The sequence below is a fragment of the Lampetra planeri genome, chromosome 52 (assembly GCF_965212315.1).
Source record: "Lampetra planeri chromosome 52, kcLamPlan1.2.h2, whole genome shotgun sequence".
Classification (NCBI taxonomy): domain Eukaryota; kingdom Metazoa; phylum Chordata; class Hyperoartia; order Petromyzontiformes; family Petromyzontidae; genus Lampetra; species Lampetra planeri.
The window spans coordinates 6366879-6390618 of NC_136158.1; the positions used below are offsets into that span (position 1 = coordinate 6366879).

The 23740-nt window shown below is 50.8% G+C and overlaps 2 protein-coding genes across 5 annotated transcripts in view; one reads left to right on the forward strand and one right to left on the reverse strand.

The window, feature by feature from the left end:
* Window positions 1-8309, forward strand: part of LOC144734700 (uncharacterized) — a 33174-nt gene extending 24865 nt beyond the window's left edge. Inside the window, exons 16-17 of the mRNA XM_078617007.1 lie at window positions 147-355; window positions 2253-8309. Of these exons, the coding sequence (XP_078473133.1) occupies window positions 147-355; window positions 2253-2401 (358 nt within the window). The 3' untranslated portion in view covers window positions 2402-8309. The remainder of the gene's footprint in view (window positions 1-146; window positions 356-2252) is intronic.
* On the reverse strand, window positions 7791-22931 carry LOC144734701 (centrosomal protein of 85 kDa-like). Of its 4 annotated transcripts, none has more exons than XM_078617012.1 (11): window positions 22324-22930; window positions 20866-21242; window positions 20324-20523; window positions 18808-18936; window positions 17636-17788; window positions 16550-16683; window positions 16001-16097; window positions 15025-15087; window positions 13855-13962; window positions 12104-12329; window positions 7791-10878 (listed from the first exon to the last, which is right to left on the reverse strand). In XM_078617012.1, the coding sequence occupies exons 2-11, from the start codon at window positions 21161-21163 to the stop codon at window positions 10688-10690; spliced, it is 1599 nt and encodes a 532-aa protein (XP_078473138.1). In that variant the 5' UTR covers window positions 21164-21242; window positions 22324-22930; the 3' UTR covers window positions 7791-10687. The 4 variants fall into 4 exon arrangements, with proteins under 4 accessions (XP_078473138.1, XP_078473136.1, XP_078473134.1 ...); XM_078617010.1 differs by having other exon boundaries at window positions 20324-21242; window positions 22324-22701; window positions 22768-22788; XM_078617008.1 differs by having other exon boundaries at window positions 20324-21242; window positions 22324-22931.
* Between the last annotated feature and the right edge of the window lie 809 nt (window positions 22932-23740).

Consider the following 23740-nt stretch of genomic DNA (forward strand, 5'->3'; position numbering starts at 1 on the left):
ATCTGGCAACCCCCTTGCCTCCCGACTTGCCGACCCAACGACGGCCGCGTATTTTTCACCTGTTGATTTTAAGCTTCGAATCTTCAACAACAACAAAAAGTTGAATTTACCCCAACATGCGCTCTTTCTCTCTTCCCGACGTTCAGCTACATCCTTCCGGACACGAGCCGGAAGAGCCGCCAGAAGACGCGGGTGATCCGCAAGTCGATAAACCCGGAGTACAACCACACGATGGTGTACGACGGCTTCCGCAACCAGGACGTGCTGCAGGCGTGCGTGGAGCTCACCGTCTGGGACCACGAGCGGTTCTCCACCAACCAGTTCCTGGGCGGCGTGCGGCTCGGCAACGGAACCGGTGAGCGCCGGGCCCGCCCTCCCGCCCGCACACCAATCCTTTTAGGGGGGGGGGGGGTCACGCTCGCAAAGAGCAATAATACAGTCGAAGGAACGAAACAGGGAGGACCTCTCAACAAATGTGGCTGTCGCCTGATGAAGCTAGTTGACTGGCGAAACGTCGTACTCGGATTATAAGTGTTGTGGCTTGGCTCTCCAACACACCGGTGTGCTGTACTAGTAACGACTTGGCACGTTCTGTTTACGTGACAAGCCTTACTAATTGGCTGTGTCCGGTGGTGGCGGGTTTAACAACACATTTATATACTTATATAAATCCGGCGCCCCCACCCAGCGAAGCCGCCAGATGAATCGACGATTGACCCTAGTAGTAATAATGTCCGCTTGTGACGCACTTGTTATGTATGTGTGTATGCTGAGCCTCTTCCGCACCGTGCGTAGGCAACCGTGCTATTTTGGAGGTGTGGGGGAAGGATCGACAAACTAAACGCAGAGAAGTTCTAAAGACATTCGTTTTACATCCTAGAGAGAGGGGGGGGGGACCACAGACGACTGGGAAGGTGGCAGCCACTCGGTGCCCAAGCTCTGCGGCCCTCTCTATAGAGGGTGCTTCAAAACAATGTTAACACTTATATGGGACTATCGTTTGTAATGGAAAAAGAACGGATAATAATGATACACTGTAACGTGATAACAAATGTCATGTTAATAGCTTAAAAAAGTCAATCTCCACTTGTTGGCCATCATTGTCAACACATTGCCTGGAATCTTCTCCAGGTGGTTTCCAGAGCCCGAAGGCACATTTCTCGTGGTATTGTTGCAAATTCTCAGAAGTGTTAAAAAAAAATGTAAGCACCCTGTATATTAAGGTGCTTGAGGCCAAGTAAAGTAAATGGGAGGAAATCGGAGCGGCCCAGAGGAGCCATTTCATCCCACACAGACGCAACGTTTGCGCGATCCACCAACCCTCGCCTGCCTCCACAGCGCTGGGTGACAGGCGTGCGTAGCCAGCCGGTTACAGATGTTGGCGTCGCTCCACAAAGGGAGTCCACAAGGGCGCGGTAGAGCATGGGGTGCTCGCCTTACTTCGAGGGTGCGCTGCTGGAGAGAGGCCCCTTCCAAGGCTGCCTTCCTCCATCCTCTAGCTCTGTTCGCAGCTCGCTTTAAATACTCATCTCCACAATAGGTGCTGCCACACCTGGACCTACTCAAGAACTTACTGGGCCACCTAAATTAGTCGCCACCTGCTGTGAATGTTCTTCTCCCCCACCCAATCAACTCACCAACACAATAGACATCCATATCATCCGTAACACAGGCGCAACGTTTGCGCAATCCACCAACCCTCGCTTGCCTCCACAGCGCTGGGTGACAGGCGTGCGTAGCCGCCACCAAGACGACTCTAGCCTCCTATGGTTGAAGTTTACAGTGTCCTGGGCGGATGCTAGGGTCGTTAGAATTGGTTTGTTTTGCAGAACCTGTAACCAGAGGAAGCGGTTTTGCCACACCCAGCAGACATGTCCAGCGACAAACCTGACCCTGATAGGCTGGACTGAGAACTGTGAAGGCCACAGCGGTGTCACGGTTAACACGCCAGACTTCGCTGGTTCAACTCCATCTCCTGACGCGGCAGTTGCCGCAAGGGCACGAGACTCCTAATTCCCCAGTGGGTACGTGGCAGCCGATCGGGCAGGTCGCGTGCTCTAGGCTGTAGTGTGGGGGTACTCTCGCGAGAGACGTCCGGCCGGCGTGAACAGAGAGGAGTAGGCCTCTTGAGCGGGGCTGGGGCCTTTCCCTGTTCACCCGTGAGCCACCGATACCGATGGCTGCGTGGCCTACCGATGGCTGCGCGATGACCGCGTGGTTGTGCGTTTGTCGCCTGTGCCGACGCTTGGCAGGCATGAGCTACGGGCAGCTCGTGGAGTGGATGGACTCGCGCGGGGAGGAGAAGCGCCTCTTCGAGGAGATGGTGTCTCGGCCTGGCGAGTGGGTGGAGGGCGTCCTTCCCCTGCGCACCAACATGGCCACCACCCAGGACTTGAAGTGATTCTCGGGAGGCGAGACTGCAATCCATGGAGGCCGGCGACGTCCGACTCCACTTGCCACGTTGCCACGGGACGGGCGCTTCGGATGCGTCGCAAGCGTTTCAGATTTTATTTTTTGTCCGACAATTGGATTGTTGAGGACCATTCTTTTTTGGGGGAAACTTAAAATTGGTGAAGAACACGCTCTCGAACAAAGGCGGCGCCGCCCCCCAATGGTGCGTCGCTTTCGGGTGGAAAAGTGCGCGGAAGCAACGCCAACAACAACAACGACTTGTTTTCTGGGCCCGGTTCTCGGATCAATCTAAGAATCAGATCTCGAATCCAGTCTTTGTCAAAAAAGACACTTGTTTTTTAAAAAAAGGCACTTATTTTTTGACAATTTTCGAACCATCCTCTAAGGCTGCAATAATACTTCACAGGCTTGTTGCGGTGCACTTATGAACAAGACGCCGCTGAAAGTAAAAAAAAACAAGCACATACGGCTACGTACGGTGCAAAAGAAGTCCATCGAACAAAGATGGCGACTGCATCGCGCACTTTGAGATGCGCTTCTGCAGCCGTCTGGAACGCTCTTCCGTCCGATTTTAGGAAGCCGCTGGGGCTCATGCACTTTTAAATCATCGTCATTTAGATTGACAAACTCATTTCTTGATAACTGCTTTTCGTGTTTACTTTGTCCTTCCGCCGCACCTTCGATTAGCACGGTTGGCTACCTATGGTGCGAGAGAAGTTCAACATGCATACAGCATGCGTACGTGATTACCTTCTGTTTAACACGTAGGCTTTCGCGACCAGTATCATCCATAATGCAGGTTTATATGTATTCATGAATCCTCCCCTCATCCCACTTCGCGCAAGAAGGGCACACAAGTGATAATCATCACATATCTTCCTCTATTTCAGGAACGAAATAGGAGGATCTCCCCACAAATTTGGCTTGTTGCCTGATGAAGCTAGTTGTAATTACTGGTGAAACGTCGAACTCGGATTATGAATGTTGTGGCTTTGCTCTCCAACAGACCGTTGTGCTGCACTTATAACGAATTGGCACGTTCTGTTTACACTAATTGGCTGTGTCAGGTGGTGGTGGGTTTAATGGCACATGTATATATTTACGCGATCTAACACAAAAAAAAACCTGTATTATGGATAATTATGTTCTGCTCTTGAGACATCGTGCACAGCTGTCAGTAAGCCGCACGCTTCATGTGGTCACGTTCACGGTACTTTGCATTTCGACATCGGCCGGTCACCTTCAGGCTGAATCCACCAACCACCACCGCCTCTTCCAATTGGCATTTATTGCTCCTGCTGTTGCTATTATCAGCAACTGCAAAGCTTAACAACAAAACTTTCTAAACATTAAATATTTAAATGTTAAAAAAAACTTTTCATCGAAGTAGGATTAATGCATTTTGCAGATGTCCAAGGGATCCCTTTAATAAAAAAAAATTAACATTGTTTATAGGATAAGCATAGGAATTGTTATTTAACATGGAATGTAATGTGTATTATGCAGTTACGTCGTCTTAACTTAACGCCACACACCGTTAGATCTTATTTGCAAACAGTCTGAAATTGAAGAATAACAATCATAATTATTTACGCCCCTTTGTCAATCCACTGCCGGATGAAGGCCTCCCCACACAGTAGTACGTTTTTTTTACCCTTTTATCTGGCAACAAAACTGACACCTTTATACAAGTGATCATGTTTGCATTAACCACAACACTGGCGGTCAAAATGCAAACAAAAAGACAATTCTGATAATGTATGCACTGTCCTTGAAATTGATTGGTCCACACCTGAGACAGCTTTTCTTAGAAACTAGTCTCACATGGTGTTGGACCAGATGACGCCAAAAGGCGCACAACTCTAAGACAATGCACCATCAGAGTATTGAGAGCTCGGGGTAAGCATTTACATTATGAGACCTCCTTTGCCAGTAGTAAGATATCGTAATAGTTTTTTACCTCCCCACACAGTCTGTCACAGGGATCGTTGAACCATACTTCCCCACGCTGGTCAGTGTGGGTTTATTCAAGTCTGGTTGTCATCCCCAAACGGGTTCACAGGTCCCACTTGCCCTACCCATTGCTGGTCGCAGCTGGGAGTCGAACGCAGGTCGCCGGGTTCGTGGTGCCCTGTGGCTGCCCCACCTATGGGACCTTTCTTGCCAGGATCAAAATGACCTTTTAACATCTCAACACCTATAGAGTATTGTTTTTTTCATTTTTTCTCGTCATTTTGATTCCGGCAAAAAGGGACCCATCGATATAACTGCACGACCCGAAGCTATTCGTGCTCTGGATAGGTGCATTGCCTTTGTGCTGATCGCGTTTTGGCGAACGCCGGTATTGATACTCGGCCATAAAGAAGGCTGTTTCTGCTGTAGGCCAATCAGTTTCAAAGACAATGTGTAACACGTTTATTTATTTTCTGTTCCTGGGTAGTAAGTGTTATTTTCTAATTGCTCATGCCTCAAAAGTATAGAAAATGGCTATTATTCCCTGCAAACTTTGCTTTTGTGACCAGGACAGTGATATTTAGAAATGTACCGATTTACCAGAACATTCCAGATAGATTCAGTGCCGAGTAAACTTGGAATAACTTCTAGAACAATCTAGAACGTTTCAGTAATATAAAGTGGTATAAATACAGGGGCCTTAAGCCCACCAGTTCAGTTTAGTTCCAGCTGCCTACGTGGATACATATCTGCATTTTTCTGAGATGGCATCAAGAGGCTGCAAGCATCCGGCAGACGCATTTTGCTATGTCTGCGGCCAATTTATCAAGACAAGAGTGAAAAAGTCACTCTGTGGAAGCATCTGCTAAGATGTGCGAGGCCAACAAGGCATATTTTGGCATGCCTGTCAGGGATCAAGACAAACCCTGGGCACCTCATTTCACCTGCGAGCAATGCAAAAAAACTCTGGATGGTAAGATGGACAATTGTTGCACGTCATTTTATGTTAGAAAATGTGTTAAAATTTGTAAAATTGTAAAAGTTTTTAATTTTAAAATGTTTTACAATTTCAACGTTATTGAAAAGATATATCATATATGAAAAATGTTGCGAGAATCTCTTACACATTAGTCATGGGTGAAATTTATTTTATAGGATGGTACAGAGGGGAAAAGAGAGCCATGAAGTTCGCTATCCCAATAATTTGGTGGGAACCCACTGACCACTCAAGCAACTGCTACTTCTACATGGTGGACCCTTCCAAACGTCGGATTGGACGTATCTGGACCTTCCTCAATCCATCGCCCCGGTGCCAGACTGCCATGAGCTCCCCGTACCCACTCCTCCGGAGAGCAGCCGTCTTTAGAAGAGAGCAGCAAGTCGGAGACCGAGGAAGACGTAGATCCAGATGACAATTTCAGAGGTGGGGCTGAGGAAAGAAACCCATACTACCCCAACCAAAAAGACCTCAATGGCTTGACCAGAGATCTTGGTCTCACCAAGTCCAATGCCGAGCTTTTGATGTCTAGGCTCAAGCAGTGGAACTTGTTGGATAAAAGTGTGCAAGTCGCAGATCAGAGGAAGCGTCACCAACCTTTTTGCAGCTTCTTCACCCGTCAAGATGGGCTCTGCTTCTGCAACAATGTGACCAGTCTGTTCGAGGCAATTGGAATCGCCTGTAACCAGAATGAGTGGCGCCTCTTGATTGACAGCTCATCCAGGAGCCTCAAAGCCGTGCTGCTCCATATTGGTAACAGGTACCCGTCTCTTCACCTGGCTCACTCGGTGCACCTCAAAGAGGATTACAACAGCATCAAGACCTTGCTGGACGCCTTGAAGTATGATGAGTATGGCTGGGAGGTCATCGGAGACTTCAAAATGGTGGCATTCCTGATGGGTCTCCAAGGCGGTTTTACCAAGTTTCCCTGCTATCTTTGCCTTTGGGACAGCAGGGACACCAAGATGCACTACCACAGGCGGGACTGGCCACAGTGGACCGAGTTCTCTGTGGGGAGGAACAACGTCAAGTGGGAGCCACTTGTGGACCCCTGGAAGGTGCTGATGCCACCACTGCACATCAAATTGGGCCTTATTCAACAATTTGTCAGAGCTGTAGATAAGGAGTCGGCAGCCTTCAAGTACCTTCAAGACTTCTTCGTTAAGCTGTCTCCGGTGTCTTCATCGGACCACAGATAAATAATATCCTGGAGTGCAATGAATTCCCCAAGAAGCTCACTAGTAAGGAGAAAGCAGCTTGGAACAGTTTTGTCGCAGTGGTTCGTGGCTTCCTGGGCAATCACAAGGTCGAAAACTATGTGGAGCTGGTTGAAACTCTGGTGAAGAACTACGGCACAATGGGGGCTGTAGGATGTCCCTCAAAGTCCATATCCTTGATGCTCATCTTGATAAATTCAAGAACATGGGAGCATACTCGGGAGGAGCAAGGCGAGCACTTCCACCAGGATAGACTGGACTTTGAACGCCGCTACCAAGGACAGTATGACGAGAACACGATGGAAGGCCACATTTAGGGGCTGATTCGTTAAAGTGATTTACAGTATCATCGTAAATCTCGAAAAACTACTCCTAAATATTTTAAAGTCATTTTTGTATTACTTTAGTATAAATACATGTTAATTTTGATTCATGTTTTTTCTGATTTATGTTAACGAAAAGACACATTTAATCATTGAAAATAGGTACATTTCAACATATCACTGTCCTGGTCACAAAAGCAAAGTTTGTGGGGAATAATAGCCATTTTTATTACTTTTTAGGCATAAGCAATTAGGAAATAACACTTACTACCCAGGAACAAAAATTGTGTTACATCGTGTTATTATCAGAGCATGTTTGTTTTGTTTTTGCAACAAGTACCGGTACTGTGTGTGGTTAATGCGGACTTGATGCCATGCAATCTGTATCCATTTGACGTTTGAACATCTTAACACCTGCTTCATTGCCAGAAAGGGTAAAACCTATTATTTGTTTCATCACTGCGCCACCGCTCCCCGCCCGAACATTTCTCGTGTTCCTCCTGCCCCCCCAAACGGACGGACTCCGAGTGCCGCGAGGTTCATCTTTGGCGTGACTCACGAGGATTCCTACCGTGACGATTGATGCTCGCGGCCACCTGCACTACAGAATACCAACCGCACCCATTTGCCAAAGTCGTGGCCACGATGCCACCCACTCCGAGCGGGCGCGACCCAGCAAACATTTCTGCGACGCAGACGATGACAATTTTCGGTCAGGAACGGGGGGGGGGGGGCGTTTCATCCTCCTACAGGGCTCTCCCTCCTGCCATGTTGATGCTGTGTCTGCACTTATCTGCTCCAATGCTCCGCTTGTGACCACGTGGGCTTAAAAGTTGTCTTTCTTAAATAAGGTCACAAAGTGAATACAATTTGTTCTTTTTTAAAATGTTCTTTTGCACGTGACATTGTGTAAAGGTTTTTTTTATTGTATCGGTTGTAATTTGTCGTGTGTAAATACGTTTACAACTCCCAAAACATTTACACTCGTCGTCTGTAACCATACACGGGGCATCGTCAGGTCACAGAGCCCATTCCACGGACCCGCGAGTGGGAACCACATGGCAGTGGTTCCTGCTCGCGGGTACACCACGAACCGGTGCGTGCGAGAATCTATTAAGAGTTGTGCAAGTGAAGTTGTGTTTGACATTTCGAGGTCAACAGAACAAACGGAAACGCCGAGACAAAAATGAGAACACGGTGCGACGGTGAAGAGGAAATGTCGCCGATTTAGAAGAAGAAAAAGAAGAGAACTGGCGGTCGAGGCGACTGGTGCCGACACCGCTGCGGCTGGGCAAATCTTGTATCGTCTCTCTCGTGTTATCCACTATTGGTTGTAAATCTACGGTTTAGTTTTGTTGCACCACATTTACAGAGTATACACACAAATTAAAACAACTTCGGAGACGACGGATGTTTGTTTCGCTGGGTTATTGTAATGACTTGGCAACAAAACAAAAAAACCTCCTTTGACGGTCGGTAACGCTGTGGTGACTGAGCAATCCCATTGGGGTGGAGGCCGATCTCAACCAGCAGTGACCCTCAGGGCCACCAGTGGCCAATGAGGGCTCTGGAAGGGTGTGAAGGGGTGGGGGGTGACCCCTTCACCTGCAACTCAATTGCTGGACGTCTGTGAAAAAGAGCTTTACAGCTCAACGGATTCCTCCAGTATGAATATTCAGATTCTGAATTGCAATAATACCTCGATTTATGTCTTCCCCCTTTAACGTCGTTTCGCAGATACGTGGTCAGTCCATTAATAAGTACCACTACCAGCTATGCGTCGCATCAACCCACGCTCACATTGCCGATGGTGGGCAGACCCGGGTAAAGCTGCGTGATCCGGGATAGAACAGCCATTCCCTGTTCACCTTCGGGTACAGAGATGTCCTCTAGCTCCTACATTATTGAACATCTTTTTCGCCCGCGCAGTTCCAGAAGCTTTCCATGGGTGTACCAGAGGTATTTCCATCTGGTACAGATACCAGTGGGAGGGCTGATCGATGCCTGGGGTGAACCTAAAGCGTGCCATGAAGAGGTGGGGAGCGGGGGGCTACCATCAGCCCTACCAAAAATGAAGCACCTTCCCCGGGTATTTTGCGTCATCGAAAAAAACTACACCCCCTCAACTCGCCACAAGCGATAGGGGCAGTCGTGGAGAGAGCGGAGGAGTTTCCATGGCTGGGGCTCTCGGTGCTGCGAGTCGGCAAGATGGGGGGACCCCCCCCCCCCACCACAGCTGGTGCTGGACAGACCACCAGGAGAGACACCTCCAGGCGGACCAGGGCCGGATGAAGGTTCTTGTCGGCCCGAGGCACTTCTAATTCGTAGGCCTTCAGTGATACACTGTATAAATAATAATAATTATTTTACCCTTTAATCTGGCAACAAAACTGACACCTTTTTTACAAGGGGTCATGTTTGTATTGACCAAAATATCTGCAGTGCATACATTATCAGAGTTGTGTTTTTTGTTTGCAATCCGACCGCAGGTATTGTGGTCAATGCAAACATGACTCCTTGTAAAAAAGGTGTCAGTTTTGTTGCCAGATAAAAGGGTAAAAAAAAATGATCATATTTTGCTACTGGCAAAGGAGGTTCCAAAGGTGTAAACTTTATAGAGTTGGTACTGCCGCTGTCAATCCGCTTGTTTCTGACGCGGTACTTCGTCCAGCCACTGGACGTCATCACTGCTGATTATGTTCATTATTTAGTCTGTGCCCTAATTAGATGGGAGAGCGCTGTGACCCGCAGACAAGCAGATTTAATTTTAAATTGAAGAAAAAAAGAAAGCCTAAACATTTAAGCGAAAATTTAATTGGATAACGCAGCTTTAAAAGGATGGCGTTCATCACAGATCACACATTCAACAACAAAAAAACACGGGCAAAATTAGTTTTCGTAGGCCCCTTTAGTTTCCGTAGGCCCTAGGCAGTACCTACTGTGGCCTATTGGATAATACGGCCCTGTGGGGCAGCCACAAACGCAAGCGCGCCGACCGCTGGGATGGTGCCAACAGGGGCGATGTGGGCAGAAGGTAGGATGTCAGTGACCCGCCCCGACTGGTCGTCTGTGGAAAAGAGCTCCATAGCTCATGGGATTCCGTCCGGTATCAATGAACATTCCGATTCTTAAGCTGCACATGGCGCCGATGTCGTCACCATATTAACCCGGGGCACGGCCGTCCGCAGCCAACACAGGGTTGGGGCCCGTTCCCAAATATTGGTGGCAAATTGTGAGTCGCAGACGCATTGAGTGACGGTGCAGCACTCCAGTCACCGTGTTAAATCGTACGAACGCACTTCTTTATTGTCGACATGCTGCAAAAACAAGTTACTTAAATACGTCATGCAAAAGTCAGCGACTTCCTGCTGCTCAAACGAGCACCGGTGCGCTGACCTGCTTATTGCCCTGTAGAGCCAGTGACCGTGGAAATTCCACACTCCTATTGCAGGGGCCATGTTGATCCAGAGGACGCATCCACTTAACTTCGCCACACTGTGGTACTCATTTTGATGATCCCAGAAGGATGATGATGGGCTGCGTCAGACCCCCAACCAGGAGTCGAACTCGCAACCTTCCGCTGCCGAGCGGCTCGCTTGACCGCCGAGCTACCACCGGGGCAGGATGAAATCTTAATAAGCAAATCGGGGGATTATTAAATCACTAAAATAAGGTGCAAACAAAGACTGAAACCCAATATTTTTTAATCCAAATGATAATTTCTCCAAACCTTCTTAAAAGCACCCCTTCGCTCGTCACCGGCATGGTGGCACCGGCGTTGGCGCCTACTGCACGGCGCAGTTCTCCCCCACGTCCTCGGCGTAGCGCTCCGAGAGCACGGCACGCGCTTCATCCACTTCGCGCCGCAGTTGCCGCACGCCGTCCAATGTGGACGCGAGCGGCATGGGCGGGGAGCTCGCCGAGCGACGGTCGGCACCGCCGCCACCGGCGGCGTCCCTCTCATCGTGCGCGAGGCCTGGGAGGGGGGGGCGGTGAGAGAACACGCACGCCCTATGAAGAGGAGCCGCCAATCGCAAACCACGATGGCCACGTGTAACGAGGTCCCCCCCAATGCCAGGACCGACGACTAACTGGGGGGCGCTGCCACAGCGGAGGAACGGAGTTCCAACACCGGGCTTGCAACTCGGAGGTTACCGGTTCGATCCCATCTCCCGGCGTGGCAGCTGAGACAACGGTGCCAAGTTTCTTAAATCTCCCCCCCCCCACGCCTCCAACTCCCCCTCACTGCCGCCTCTGTCCACCCAGCGGTGTGCACGGGTTCATCGCAGTTAGCCGATCCGCAGGTCGCATCTCGGTGGACTATAGTGTGGGTATACTCCCTCCTCTTCCGAGACGTTCGGCCCGCCCAGCGTGCAACAGTAGGCCCGGCTAACTACCTCCAGCTAAACGCCGCCTCAACTAAAGTCCTCCCATATCGGCACAACCGTTGACATTTGGCGAGATCTCCGGTTTTCGTGTTCACCGCCGCTGGCGTCACACGCCGGCACGGAGCAACCGCCACCCCGAAGCGGCCGCTGGTGCAGCGCTCCGGTGCTCAACGCGAGCGTCTCGACTCCGCAGGTCCTGGGGACATCAAGACCCCTCCTCCTACCCCTCCCATGTAGCCTTAACAGACTGTTGGGGCAAGTGTTGTTAGCGAGCACCTATGAAGGCCGGCACAGGACACGAGGGGGTGGGTGGCCAGCACCATGCCCGGCCGCTTTTGTCTCCCCAGTGGCGATGTTTTTTACACAGTGCACCAGGTACTCATTTGAGGCTGAGTCGACCTAGGGGAGGCCCAGGACTGGTTCAGATAAGCGTCAAAGGTGTTGGCTGTGAGCAGGAATCGCCGGCTTTGTAGCGCAGCTAACTACTACCGCTCCCCTACACTGCCACTCCCGGGTACAAAAACAGACGAAGACAAAGATCCCCGTATAGCCTTAACATACTGGAGGAGCAAGTGCTTTTAGCAAGCACCTATGAAGGCCGACCACTGCACCCGAAGGGGGTGGATGGCCAGCACCACCAAAAAAATACAAATATCCTCCATATAGCCTGAACAGACTAAAGGAGCAAGTGCTGTTAGCGAGCAACTTATGAAGGCCAGCACGGCACACAAGGGGGTGGGTGACCAGCCACCACCACACACACAGACACACGGACGGACCCCGCCGCTGCGTACGCTCCCTCCGGGCACTCACTCTGAATCCCGAGCAGCAGCGACAGGTTCGGATCGTGCCCGTGGACTCGCTGGCACACCACCCGGCACAGCGACCGCAGCTCGTCAAAGCAGTGGCTCAGCTGCGCTTGGAGTTCGCTGCCGACTTGGCTCAGCCGATCGTGATCGCGCGACACGTCCATCGTCTCCTGCAGCTCTTCCTTCAAGCTTAAGTGCCCGTCCAGCAGCTTCTGGTTTTGAGCCGCGAGCTGACAACACACATGCGTGAGATGACGACAACAACAACAACAACACCAACAACACCACCAACAATAACTACGACAAAAACCACGTGGGTTTTCACGGCCAAGGCTACGATTCGCTGTTGAGTCTTTTGGGGGTTAGGCCAAACATCAGGAAGTCATAACGGAACTCCTGGATGCTGTCCTGGGCAGAGTGGCAAGTGAAACGTTTCGTATCTAAACGAGTGGTTCTTCTTAACCTTTACTGCAGCCTGCACCCCTTTGGTTCTCAACAGTAAAAAAAGTGTATAATGTTAATAAATACATAGGTTCGATGAAACAAAGTAGTTGTAACTTACGTGCCTGTGCTTAATTTGTGTTTTCAATTATTTACTTTGCCTCGCACCCCCAGAAAGGGCATCTGGCACCACCAGGGGGTGCATGCACCCCAAGTTAAGAACCACCGAGCTCAACGGAGCTAAATCTGTGAGAACTGCACTTCAACTCACCGGTGAGGGAGCTGAAGCAATAATAATTATCGCGTTGTTAAACGCTTTGACCACGCACACCCATTTCATTTGTTTGGTCGTGTCGGGTGGTCAAGGGGTCTGAACGACACAAAACTGACCCAGATCATGAACGTGGCCTAATCCAAAATTTCGTTACAAATCAAAGACACGATCATCATAAAGAGGAAAGTAGGCCACGTGTGCTGGCGTCACCGGTCCAAATAAAAAAAATCACTTTCAAATTACTCAACGGAGAAACACCAGGTAGCAACATCAAATATCACAACACGTGGCCTACTTTAAGGTAGCAACACCAGATATCAACATCGCCCTCCTTCTGGCCGACGATACCCATCTGTGAAACACAGCGCATTCGTTCGTAGCAGCCCAGCGCTATGTGAGCAGAACAAATACCAAATGCACTAAAGACCTATAATTATTAATCAACGCATCTCCAAAGGCATCGTCCCTCGGTGGCGGAGAAACGTGATAATTATTCACTGGAACAGGACTGCCAGCGGAGATGAACGCACACCCCAACTACTGAGCAGAGAGACCCTCCCAGTTGTTTGACTTGCAGCTGGCCTCGGTGAGTTCACTGACCCAGCGAAGCACGGTGGAAATATTTTGAAAGGGATTGAGAGCAAGTGAAGCAATTTGATGCAAAACAACAACAACACAACAGCAATCACAGGGCCTCCCATCTCGACTACCACTGTGGCTACGTGGCCTGCGGATGCTTCAAGGCGCAGCGGATCGTGCGACGATGACACCGCTGTCACGCTGGGCCGACGCCACAAAGGAATGATAGAACGATGGATCATATGGTGACAAGATGGAACGATGACACGACAGCGCGATGGAACAATGGAATGGCGGCACAATGGAAAATGACAAGATGGAACAATAGCACGATGGAACAATAGCATAATGGCACAATGGAAAGATGACAATGGCACGATGCAACGACGCAACAACGACACGACGGCGCGACGTCGCGCTGACATCACGCCACGCTGACACGACGCTGTAATTTCACGCACCTCCTTGACGGCGCTCTGCAGGGCCTGCAGGCCGCTGTCTCTCTCCCCGAGCGCATCTCTTAGAGCCGCATTCTCCTCTTCCTCGTGCACCACTTGCTCTTCTAAGAGCTGGAGAGCGTGCACAAGGCCACAGCAGTGAATAATTATGGGTCGGGCCGACGTAACCCGCCGCACTCAACACAACTTAGGATGCAGATGCATTCTTTCGTAGTGGTTCATATCTGCCTGAAATCCGATTGGTTGTTCCAACGCGTTAAACAAGTTGCTCTTGTGAAATTATGGCACCAATTTTAAAAATCCGGGTCAGGTGACATGGCTATTCTGACTTTTTGGATTCTATCCTGATGACGCTTGACGTAACGTCGTATACTCAATTGCTAAATGTGGCCGTGAGAATTACAACGTAAATCACCGGTCGGGGACCTAAAACAATAACAATCGTCTGCGTTGTTAAACGCTTGTGCACCACGTGACAATTTAATACGTGTTGGGTGGTGGAGGGTCTTACGAACCACATTTGACCAGATCATTGTAGCCTAAACCCAAAGGGCAATATGAATCGTATTGGCTGCGAAATCATTGTGTGTTAAGTTGACCGTCACCGAGCATCCGCCGATGTCCAACGTTTCGCCCCACGAGCTGGGAGCTTCTTTAGCGATGGCGACCTCAATGCCAACAAGGGAGTTCCAATAAAGTGTGTGTGTGTGATCCGGCATGCCACTGCAGAACAAAGACAAACCCAAAGATCCCCCATATAGCCTGAAAAAGACTGTTGGGGCAAGTGCTGTTTGTGAGCACCTATGAAGGCCTGCACGGCATACAAGGGGGTGGGTGGCCAGCACCACGCCCAGTCAACTTTGTCTCCCCAGTGGCGATGTTTACACACCGCACCAGGTACTCATTTGAGGCTGAGTCGACCTAGGGGAGGCCCAGGACCAGTTCACATAATCATCACCGGTATTGACCGTGAGCCAGAATCGAACTCGGATCGCTGGGTTTGTAGCGCAGCGCGCTAACCGCTCCAGTACAAGCAAAGACAAAGAACCCCCATATAGCCTTGACAAAGTGTTGGGGCAAGTGCTGTTAGTGAGCAAACTACAGTACACACACACACATGCACTCTGAACACACGCACTTGCAGGGTAAAGCCACGAGGTTGAAAACACGCACCCTGATTTTATCTCCATGCTCTTCGGTGAGGGCTTCGAGCTTCTTCTTTAAAATGTTTACGATCTGGCAAACAAAACGCGGCGGGGTTAGCGCGTAGCAGCATCCACCGCCGCCACGGCAACGCAGCCGCATCGCGCCGCGGGTGCCAGCGTCCGCACGCACGGCGCCACCGCCAATCCGCTGCTGGATGAGGGCCGTACTCCACCACGGAAGTCGACGCGGTTTGCCGCTGGCGGGGGATTGTAGAGGCGAGGGCTGTAGGGAGTGCAGCGCTGTCCACAGAGTGTCGCTTCCCAGCAGCGGACGCAAGGTTGGGCACCCATCCACCCGCTATCCAGGCTCAAAATCCTGCTCAGCTTCCGACGGAGCTGAGAGTGAGAGTGGTCGGAGGCGGCCAGCCTTTGCCAACGTTTTCCATTCTCACTCACTTACAAACAACCAAGACGATCGCAAACACAGCCGTCACACACGACAATCTCCTGCCAGGGAACGTGGCACTCACGTTGTACTTTCACCTGAATGTGCACACCACGCGTGACGGCACCGACCCTTTTGCGAAAGAGCCAGGTCCAACATCGGAGCCATCAGCTGGTTGCATGCAAATCGGTTGACGCAACTGAACCGCTCACGTGTGGACGTCTGTCTCTGTAACCGGTTGCGAGCAGTTGCACGCAACCGGTTGCTGCTCGCAGTGGAGACAGACTCTGCTGTCAAGCCTCCATCCGCTCGGCGACGCTTGTGCGTCATCATGTGACACATTCGCGCGTGCTGCGATTGGCCGATTACTTTGCTTGCCGCTCCGCTGGCTCGGACGTGGACAAAGCGTTTGCGGGCGACGATTGACCTGCGCGATTACGCGGGAGATGCGGTCACGTAACCGGTCGCCCCGGGAGCCGACCCGGACTCAGGCCGCAGGCTTCGATCGCGTCTGCAACGCGAGAGACGCATGAAGGTGACGCACATGGGGAACACGAACCTTCTTTAAGTTGCAGTTCTCCTGCCGTAGCTGCGTCACGTCCACTCCAGACGGGGGACTCTTTGACTGCTCAAGTGAGTCCAGCTTGTGCTGAAGGCTGCAGGTTTGCAAAACACACATGTGAAGCACAAAGCACTCATCGTGTTACTTAAAGAACTGCAATAGCCAACAGACCTTCGTCAATAAACCGCTACGCACCACCCATCTTCACCAACCCGTACTGACCGGCATGGTGCAGTATCGTCAAATAACCACCCCCACGAACCGCGCTTCATGGGGAGGCCCTCATCCAGCATTTGATTAATGGGCTTGGGCGAGGACTATTTTCTGCCAGACAAAATCATCATCAGAACATGGTCAATCCACTGCTGGATGGAAGGCCTCTCCCAAGCCGCTGCCAACACCACCCCTTCGCGATCCTGCGGCGTAACGACCCACCCCGGCGCCTGCGCCCGAGCCAACTTCTGACCGTTGTGCCTCCTCTCCTCCTCGGTGGAGGACGGACGAACGCCCTCTCTCTCTCTCTCTCTCTCCCCGAGCGGCGCGTACCTTTGCACTGCGGCCATCAGCTCCTCCTCCTTGGTTTTTCGGTCCAGGATTTCGCGATCCCTGTCGCGCAGCCTTCCCTCCAGGGCCTCCACCCTGTGTTGCAAACTCGACCTCAACGTTTCCAGCTCCGTCATCTGTTTGGCGATGAAAACGAACGCGACGCCGAGGGGGGCACGTTCAAAACGTCGGCGACGCAAGCCAAGCGGGCGACTTTTGCGTAACTGCCGCCGACGCGTGGCGATGCACGGTGACCCCCCTCCTCTCTTTCTCCAGGCACAAGCGCAGCCCACGCAGGCGCTAGCCCACGCAGGCGCTAGCCCACACCACTGCTGCCAGAAATTGCTCCCTCCAGAGGGTATTTTGGCCGACTCTTCCACGCTTGGAAGAGGTGGGGAGTTACCCGCACTTCACCCCCACCGTACGACTCCTCCGATGAGCGTGGTTGGCTACGTACGGTGCGATAGAAGTTCAACGTACATACTGCAGGGTGGACAGAGGCACGGGGATTTAAGCACGTTGCTCATTAATTCACCCGACCAGCGTAATAAAATGATCAAATAACAACGCATGACTGTGCCATTGATGTGTGGAGGCCTTCATCCAGCAGTGCATTGTCAAAGGGCTGTACATTTCACGCAAAAACCCTTCTGCCGTTTGCCCCTAGAGAGGAGTTTTGAGTGGCTGGGTGGAGGCGGCGAAGAGGAATCAACTCGCTGAGCAAAGGGCCCTGGGTTTGAATCCAAAGTTCGAGTGCCTTTCCAGGTGCCGTTTCCACGTTCTCCCCCTGTTCTGAACGGGCTTCCTCCGGGTTCTGGAATTTCCTGTTATAGCTTGCTAAATATAAATATATATAAATATATATATATAAATATATATACAAACCCATACAATGTAACTGGTATGGCCGATACATCCCAATGCTGAAGAGTAAACCTACAAATCACTCAAGTGGTATCGCACAGGGCACGAACATATCCCTCTACTGCTGCGAAGACCGAAATAGTCTTTCGAGGTTTCCGTGGGTAAACGAGCAAATAAACGACGATAGCTCTGATCGTTTTAAACATCCCTAATTGTCCAGCTGACCTGCTGAAGGTCTCGCTGGTGGTCCTCCATGGTGGGCAACGCCGAGAGGTATCTGTCCATGCTCTGGAGTTTCCGCTCCTTCTCGTCACGCTCCTCCGCGCTCTTCTGGCAGCGCTTCTTCAGGGACTCCATGTGCTTGTCTCTGTTCTTAATCTGTTGGGAGCACATGCACTTGTTCACACGGGCCAAGCAAGGCCTAAGCTGCACACAAAAAACCAGTGAGGTTTAGCGTTTGCCACGAAGAGCCCTGCAAGTGAAAAACAGATAAAATTGCATTGTGGGTGCATTTGGGTATTGATTCATAATTGATTGGTTAGGCCACTGCGGTCATCCAGAACAAACCGTACAACGTATGATGATGCAATACCCGATCCAAAAAATACAAAGGAGAGATTAGAGCAGTGGTTCTTAACCTGAGGTACACGCTGCACTTTTTGGGGGTGCGATATGCCCTTCCTGGGGGTGCCAGACATGGGCAGATTGTTTTAGAAGATAAATTATCAAAACACAAATTAAGTATGGGCACGTACGTTACAACCACTTTTTTTTAATCAAACTCTATGTATTTATTAACATATTTTTTTTTACGATTGAGAACCAAAGGGGTGCAAGGCTGCAGTAAAAGTTAAGAACCACTACATTAAAGATGCACTCCGCTGCTGCTGCTGACGCTGTTGTCTGTGGCTTGACCGACTGAATGTGAAATTGTAGTCGTTGCCTCTGCATCTACGTCAGCAGCCGTACGACAAGAAGGAGGTGAGGGCCACGTAATAATCTGACCACATTCGTGTCGTTAGGAACTCCTTTTTACCGACACGGTCAAACGAATCAAGCGTCACGTGTACGAGTGTTTAAAACACGGCAGTTATTATAGTTGAAGCTTCCCTCGCCGGTGAGTTAAATGGAAATTCTCAAAGCCAAATTCAGCCGATCGCATACGGCGTGTCGCTTGAAGCTGCGTGGAGCATCTTCAGGCACGAATAAGCGGGTGCGATGGACACAAAGTGATTGAATGAATCGGAACGATAATCAGGAAGTCAGCAAAACCCAAAATGAATCAACCGTAGTAACCCTGGCTGCTGAAAACAAAAAAACCTGCTGGGCGTTAACTTAAAAAAAACCGACGCCACTAAAACCGCTCTGCAAACGTTTCCTCGGTAAACGTGCAGCACCTTCTCCTCCATCTTCTTGAGCTGCGCCGAGTGATCGTTCTGGACCTTCAGGAGGGAATCTCTGAGGGTCCTGACCTCCAGCTCCGCGGCACCCAGTTTTCTCTTGAGGTCCGCAGTCGCTTCGTCATCCTACGAAGAGCAACGAGGGGTATTTCACGCAAACTGCGAGGGAGTTTATCCCGTGCTTTTGTTGCCGACGACAACCCAGCCACCAACCGACACCTCAACAACGTCACCTCGTCGCCGCTCTACTCAAGTCCCCAATCCCCCTGTCTGGGATCGCGCTTTTCCAACCCCCAAAGAATCTCGCCCAGATCCGGAAGAACGCTGGAGAAAAGAGTGGAACGCGGGAGTCCGGAATCAACGCCTCGTTCGAGACACAAACATCGTTTAACCTCCTGACTTTGACGTTCCTCCTCGAAGACACTGGTGGAATCAACAACCGCATCGGAAAATGTACAAACCGAATGGAAAATTCAAGACAAGCCAATAGCAGTGCGCTTGTGGCCATGCAACCCACACTGTGGAGCATACACAAAACCCACTGTAGTCTGCGCTTTTTCAATGGAGGAGCAAACCTACAGGAACTCTCTCCTGAAGCCCTCTCGTGGCCAGCAGGCTTCGACTTTTGTCATTAAGCTCCCGAACACGCTGCTGCTGCTACCATCGCCATGCGAAAGAGTAGCACTCGGTTCTACTTTTCACAATTACTGTAGTATGCATGCTTGTGAGCATGCACCCTCAGATAAACACCGTTTCAACATGCACAGACTGTTCATCACTAGGCCAATATTCACACAAACTGGTGCAGTTTTATTTCTATCCCGATTGTCTGACAGTGGCATCGCGAGACCAAGAACCCGTTCGGATCTGTCACGCAGCGGTGCGTGTCCCTTCATGTTAAGAGAACGGCCCACGGGAGCGGACGTCACAGAGCTACCTCCGAGATCCCTCCTTCAAGTGACCTCTATTCCACACACGATAGCGGGCAGCACTTTCCCACCAGCTCTGCCATATGAAAGTAATGGTCGTCACATGACTCTCGAACGAATACTGTACGGTATTTTAATTTTTAGAGCTGGAATTTAGCCAAATAAGTACAGAACACCTACGAATTAGCACCTTCGGTTAGCACGGTTTGGCTACGGAAGGTGCGAATGAATTTCAAAATACGTATGTACAACAAAAGGTAATGACTCCGGTTATCACAGTTGACTACGTATGGTGCAAAAGAAGTTCAACATACATACGTAAAATAAAAGGTAATGAAAGTTTGTATCTTTTGAACAGTCATTGGTGACCAGGTTGAGACCATCAACTCGCGACGCTTGAGAACCCGGGTTGACCGAGGGTCTCAGCTGTGCCACCTCAGCGCTCTGACCTCTGAGCGACCGGGCCTCCTCTGCGCTTTTGGATTCTGAAAGTAACGTAATTCAGCCCCCAGTGAAACTCATCACCGACAGGAACCAACGTAAGGGCTGCGGGAAGGCGATCACACAACCGCGGTTACTCTCACCTTCGGGTACATCAACAGCTGATGACCTGCACTCTGAAGCGGATGATTTTGCCACATCTCCAAGTCGCACGACCGGCTGCCGCTACCCGCCGCCCTCGCTTTCGGCTCGTAGTGTGAAAAGGGCGGCATGCTGGTCGCCCTGCTGGCATGCGAGGTGAAGCCGGCGCTCCCGGGGTATGCCGGCACGTTCTCACGGTTCTCTACGCTCGCGCCATAGGCATTCGGGAAGACCAGGCGATTCGTGCCGTGCGGGTGCAAACCAAACGGAAAACCGGCAACGACCTGCTGCCCGCCGGGAAAACTGCGCGTCACCCTGGCGGCGCCGTTGGATATCGCTCTCAGGGGTTCGGCGTTGTAGCCGGTGACATAGCCCCGAGCGTCGTACGGAGCTTGAACAACTTTGTAATTTATATCGGCGGAGCGCATAACGGCCAGGTAATCGGCTGCGTCGGCACTGGCCGACTTGGGGACGCGATGCAGGCCAGGAATATTATCGGCGACGTTTGAGCCATGGGGCAAAGCCACGTAGGTGAAATATTCACCCGGGCCGGCTGTGTCAACGTGATGGTTGGCAGTGCTCGAGAGGCAGCCGCCGATGTCGTTGTCCTTCATGCCGCGGAGGATGTTGGTCTGGTTGAGCGTCGGCTCGATCCCAGGGTAGTCGAACGTCTTCGTGTCGTCGAGAGGAAAGGACGTCTTGAGATTGGCGAACGTGGGCGGGCAGGCGGAGGCGTTGCGATGCGGCGGTGGCGGCACGGCATTCGCATCCTGCTCGCGTTCTCGCCTCACGAGGGTCGAGTCGGACACCGTGGGATGATCGCCACGCGGAGCCGGCTCCATGCTCGCGGCCAGATGCGACGACGCGCCACTCTCAGCAGGGACGGGGCGAACACGGCATGCGAGAGGGTCACCCAAATGCCTGCGAGAAACAAGAACATGCATTTGCGTTAGACTGCAGCTGTAACATTTGGAATCAGAATAATTATTTGCACTGGAGGAATCCGATGGGCTATAAAGCTCTTTTTCCACAGATGTCCCAGTAGGGGGCGGGTCAGAATGTTACAACAAATCAACGAAGCAAAAACACGGCAGGAGTGCAAAGTATAGAAAAAGTAAACAAATCACTTTAAAAATATATACAAATAAAACGAAACTATGTTGTTATCTTACCAGGTAAAGCCCACGGAGCTAAGAGCTTATTTTTCAGAAGCAATCTGGTCACAAGTGATGGCTCAACGGAGTGTGGGTAATCATCTGGAAATTTATAGCAGCAAAATACGCTAAATAATCTCAATGCACGTTTCTAAATGTACACAGTGTGCTGGGAGTAGGTGGTGACTCTCACAATATGTGTGCAGAGTTTTCAGGCTTTTGTGATGGGAGTCTGGAGAATTAAGTGGAGTGATTATTCAATACGGGCAACACAAAAAGTGTTTTTTTTATCTATTTGGTTGTGTTTATCTCCTCGTGATGAGACTTTGTAGGATGCACGTTGAGATTTATAAGGACACGAGGTAATCAATAAAGTCTAAATTAGTCTGTAATAAGATAGGGCCCCGCTGATAAGGGGTTGACAGCTATGGAGACCCGTGTCGAGGTTGGGACAGGTGACGCAATGAAGAAAGGATGAAGCAGCCTTTTCTTCAATGTGCCATGAAGAAGGGCCGTTGCTCGAAACGTCGCCCGTTCTACGATTCGCCTTTTAATGCCGGTGTTATTGACAAATGTGTTCTGAGTGGTGTTGTTAACCGATGTCAGCTGTGCGCCAACGCACCTGCAGTAGCTCACTTGCCCGAAACGTCGCCTATTACAGTACAGTACGTGGACCCTGCTGAAGGTCCCGGCACCGTGCTCTTGACACGTGTATTGGGTGGTGGCTGTTGTCGCTGCTGTTGTTGTCGCTGTTGTTGTAGCTGTTGTTGTTGTACCTGTTGTTGTCGTTGTACCTGCTGATGTTGTTGTACCTGCCGATGTTGTTGTACCTGTTGGTGTTGTTGTACCTGTTGTAGCTGCTGTTGTTGTTGTCGCTGTTGCTGTTGTTGTTGCTGCTGCTGCTGTTGCTGTTGTTGTTGCTGCTGCTGCTGTAGACACCGCGCACGGGGGGAGCGAAGCCGTGCAAGGAGCGCGCGGGGCGAGCGACACGGAGCCAGACGTGTCACCGAATTCACTCTCTCCCCCTATCAACTCTCACCCTCCGTGTGTGTAAACTCTCTCCCCGTCTGTGTTAAACTCTCTCCCTGAGTGTGTTAAACTCTCTCCCCGTGTGTGTAAACTCTCTCCCTGAGTGTGTTAAACTCTCTCCCCGTGTGTTAAACTCTCTCCCTGAGTGTGTTAACTCTCTCCCCGTGTGTGTTAACTCTCTCCCCGTGTGTGTTAAACTCTCTCCCTGAGTGTGTTAAACTCTCTCCCCGCGTGTGTAAACTCTCTCCCTGAGTGTGTTAAACTCTCTCTCCGTGTGTTCGCCTCTCACCCTCCGTGTTTGACTCTTCCACTTTTTGACTCTGGCGCTCAACGGTCGCGGGAAAGGCGGCACGTGACAGGAAGTTCCGGGCACGTTCGGAGCACGTGACCGGATCGCGCCAATCGCGGGGTCTCCCTTACGCCATGTCGAGCGTGCGAACGGTGGCGCCATCTTACCTGGGGGGGGGGGGGGTCACGTGGAGCGCGAGTCACGTGGCCTTCATACGTCACGGACGTTGCGTTTTCTTGGTTTTTTCGGTAAAGTCACGTAGAAGGGAAATAATAAAGTAATAAAAATAAAACAATAAAATACAATTCTCACGACGTTTCGGGCACAACGCAAGCAGCCGTCCTCAGGTGAAGAACAGGTCTGTCGGAAAGACAGCGTCTGAATGAACACCACCAGGCTTGGCTTGGTGGTGTTCATTCAGACCTATTCTTCACCTGAGGACGGCTGCTTGCGTTGTGGCCGAAACGTCGTGAGAATTGTATTTGATTGTTTTATTTTTATTATTTTATTATTTCCCTTCTACGTGATGACTTTACCGAAAGAACCAAGAAGATGAATCCCTGCAGTCACAAAAGCTTTAAATCTAAATTTGACGTTGCGTTACCTCGTGGACGTTAAATTCACTCATTCCGCCAGTGCAAACGTAACACGACTCAAAGTGTTACGTGTTGCAGTATTTATAATTGCAATCGGCAAGTTTGCAAAATAGAGCCCCGTTCGCCGCCGAATCTCGGGACGCGTGTTTAGCGTTAATGTTATTAAACGCCGCTGTTTTTAAAAACAGCGGCGTTTAATAAAAGGACATCGTACTCACCGCAGAGAACTGGAGCGACACCCACACTCTATGGCAGCTGGGCACCAAACTGTGCCACTCGCCCGAATTGGAAGGAAAAACTGATGACGTACGTCATCAGAATGGGAAAGGGCTAAAAGTGGAGGCGACACCT

Coding starts and splice junctions, on each gene's coding strand:
- LOC144734701 (XM_078617008.1), bottom strand. CDS start 21,163: ATGGAGCCGGCTCCGCGTGGCGATCATCCCACGGTGTCCGACTCGACC. Junction 16,098..16,549: donor CTGATGGCCGCAGTGCAAAG/GTACGCGCCGCT, acceptor GCAAACCTGCAG/CCTTCAGCACAAGCTGGACT. Junction 15,088..16,000: donor AGAACTGCAACTTAAAGAAG/GTTCGTGTTCCC, acceptor TTTGTTTGCCAG/ATCGTAAACATTTTAAAGAA.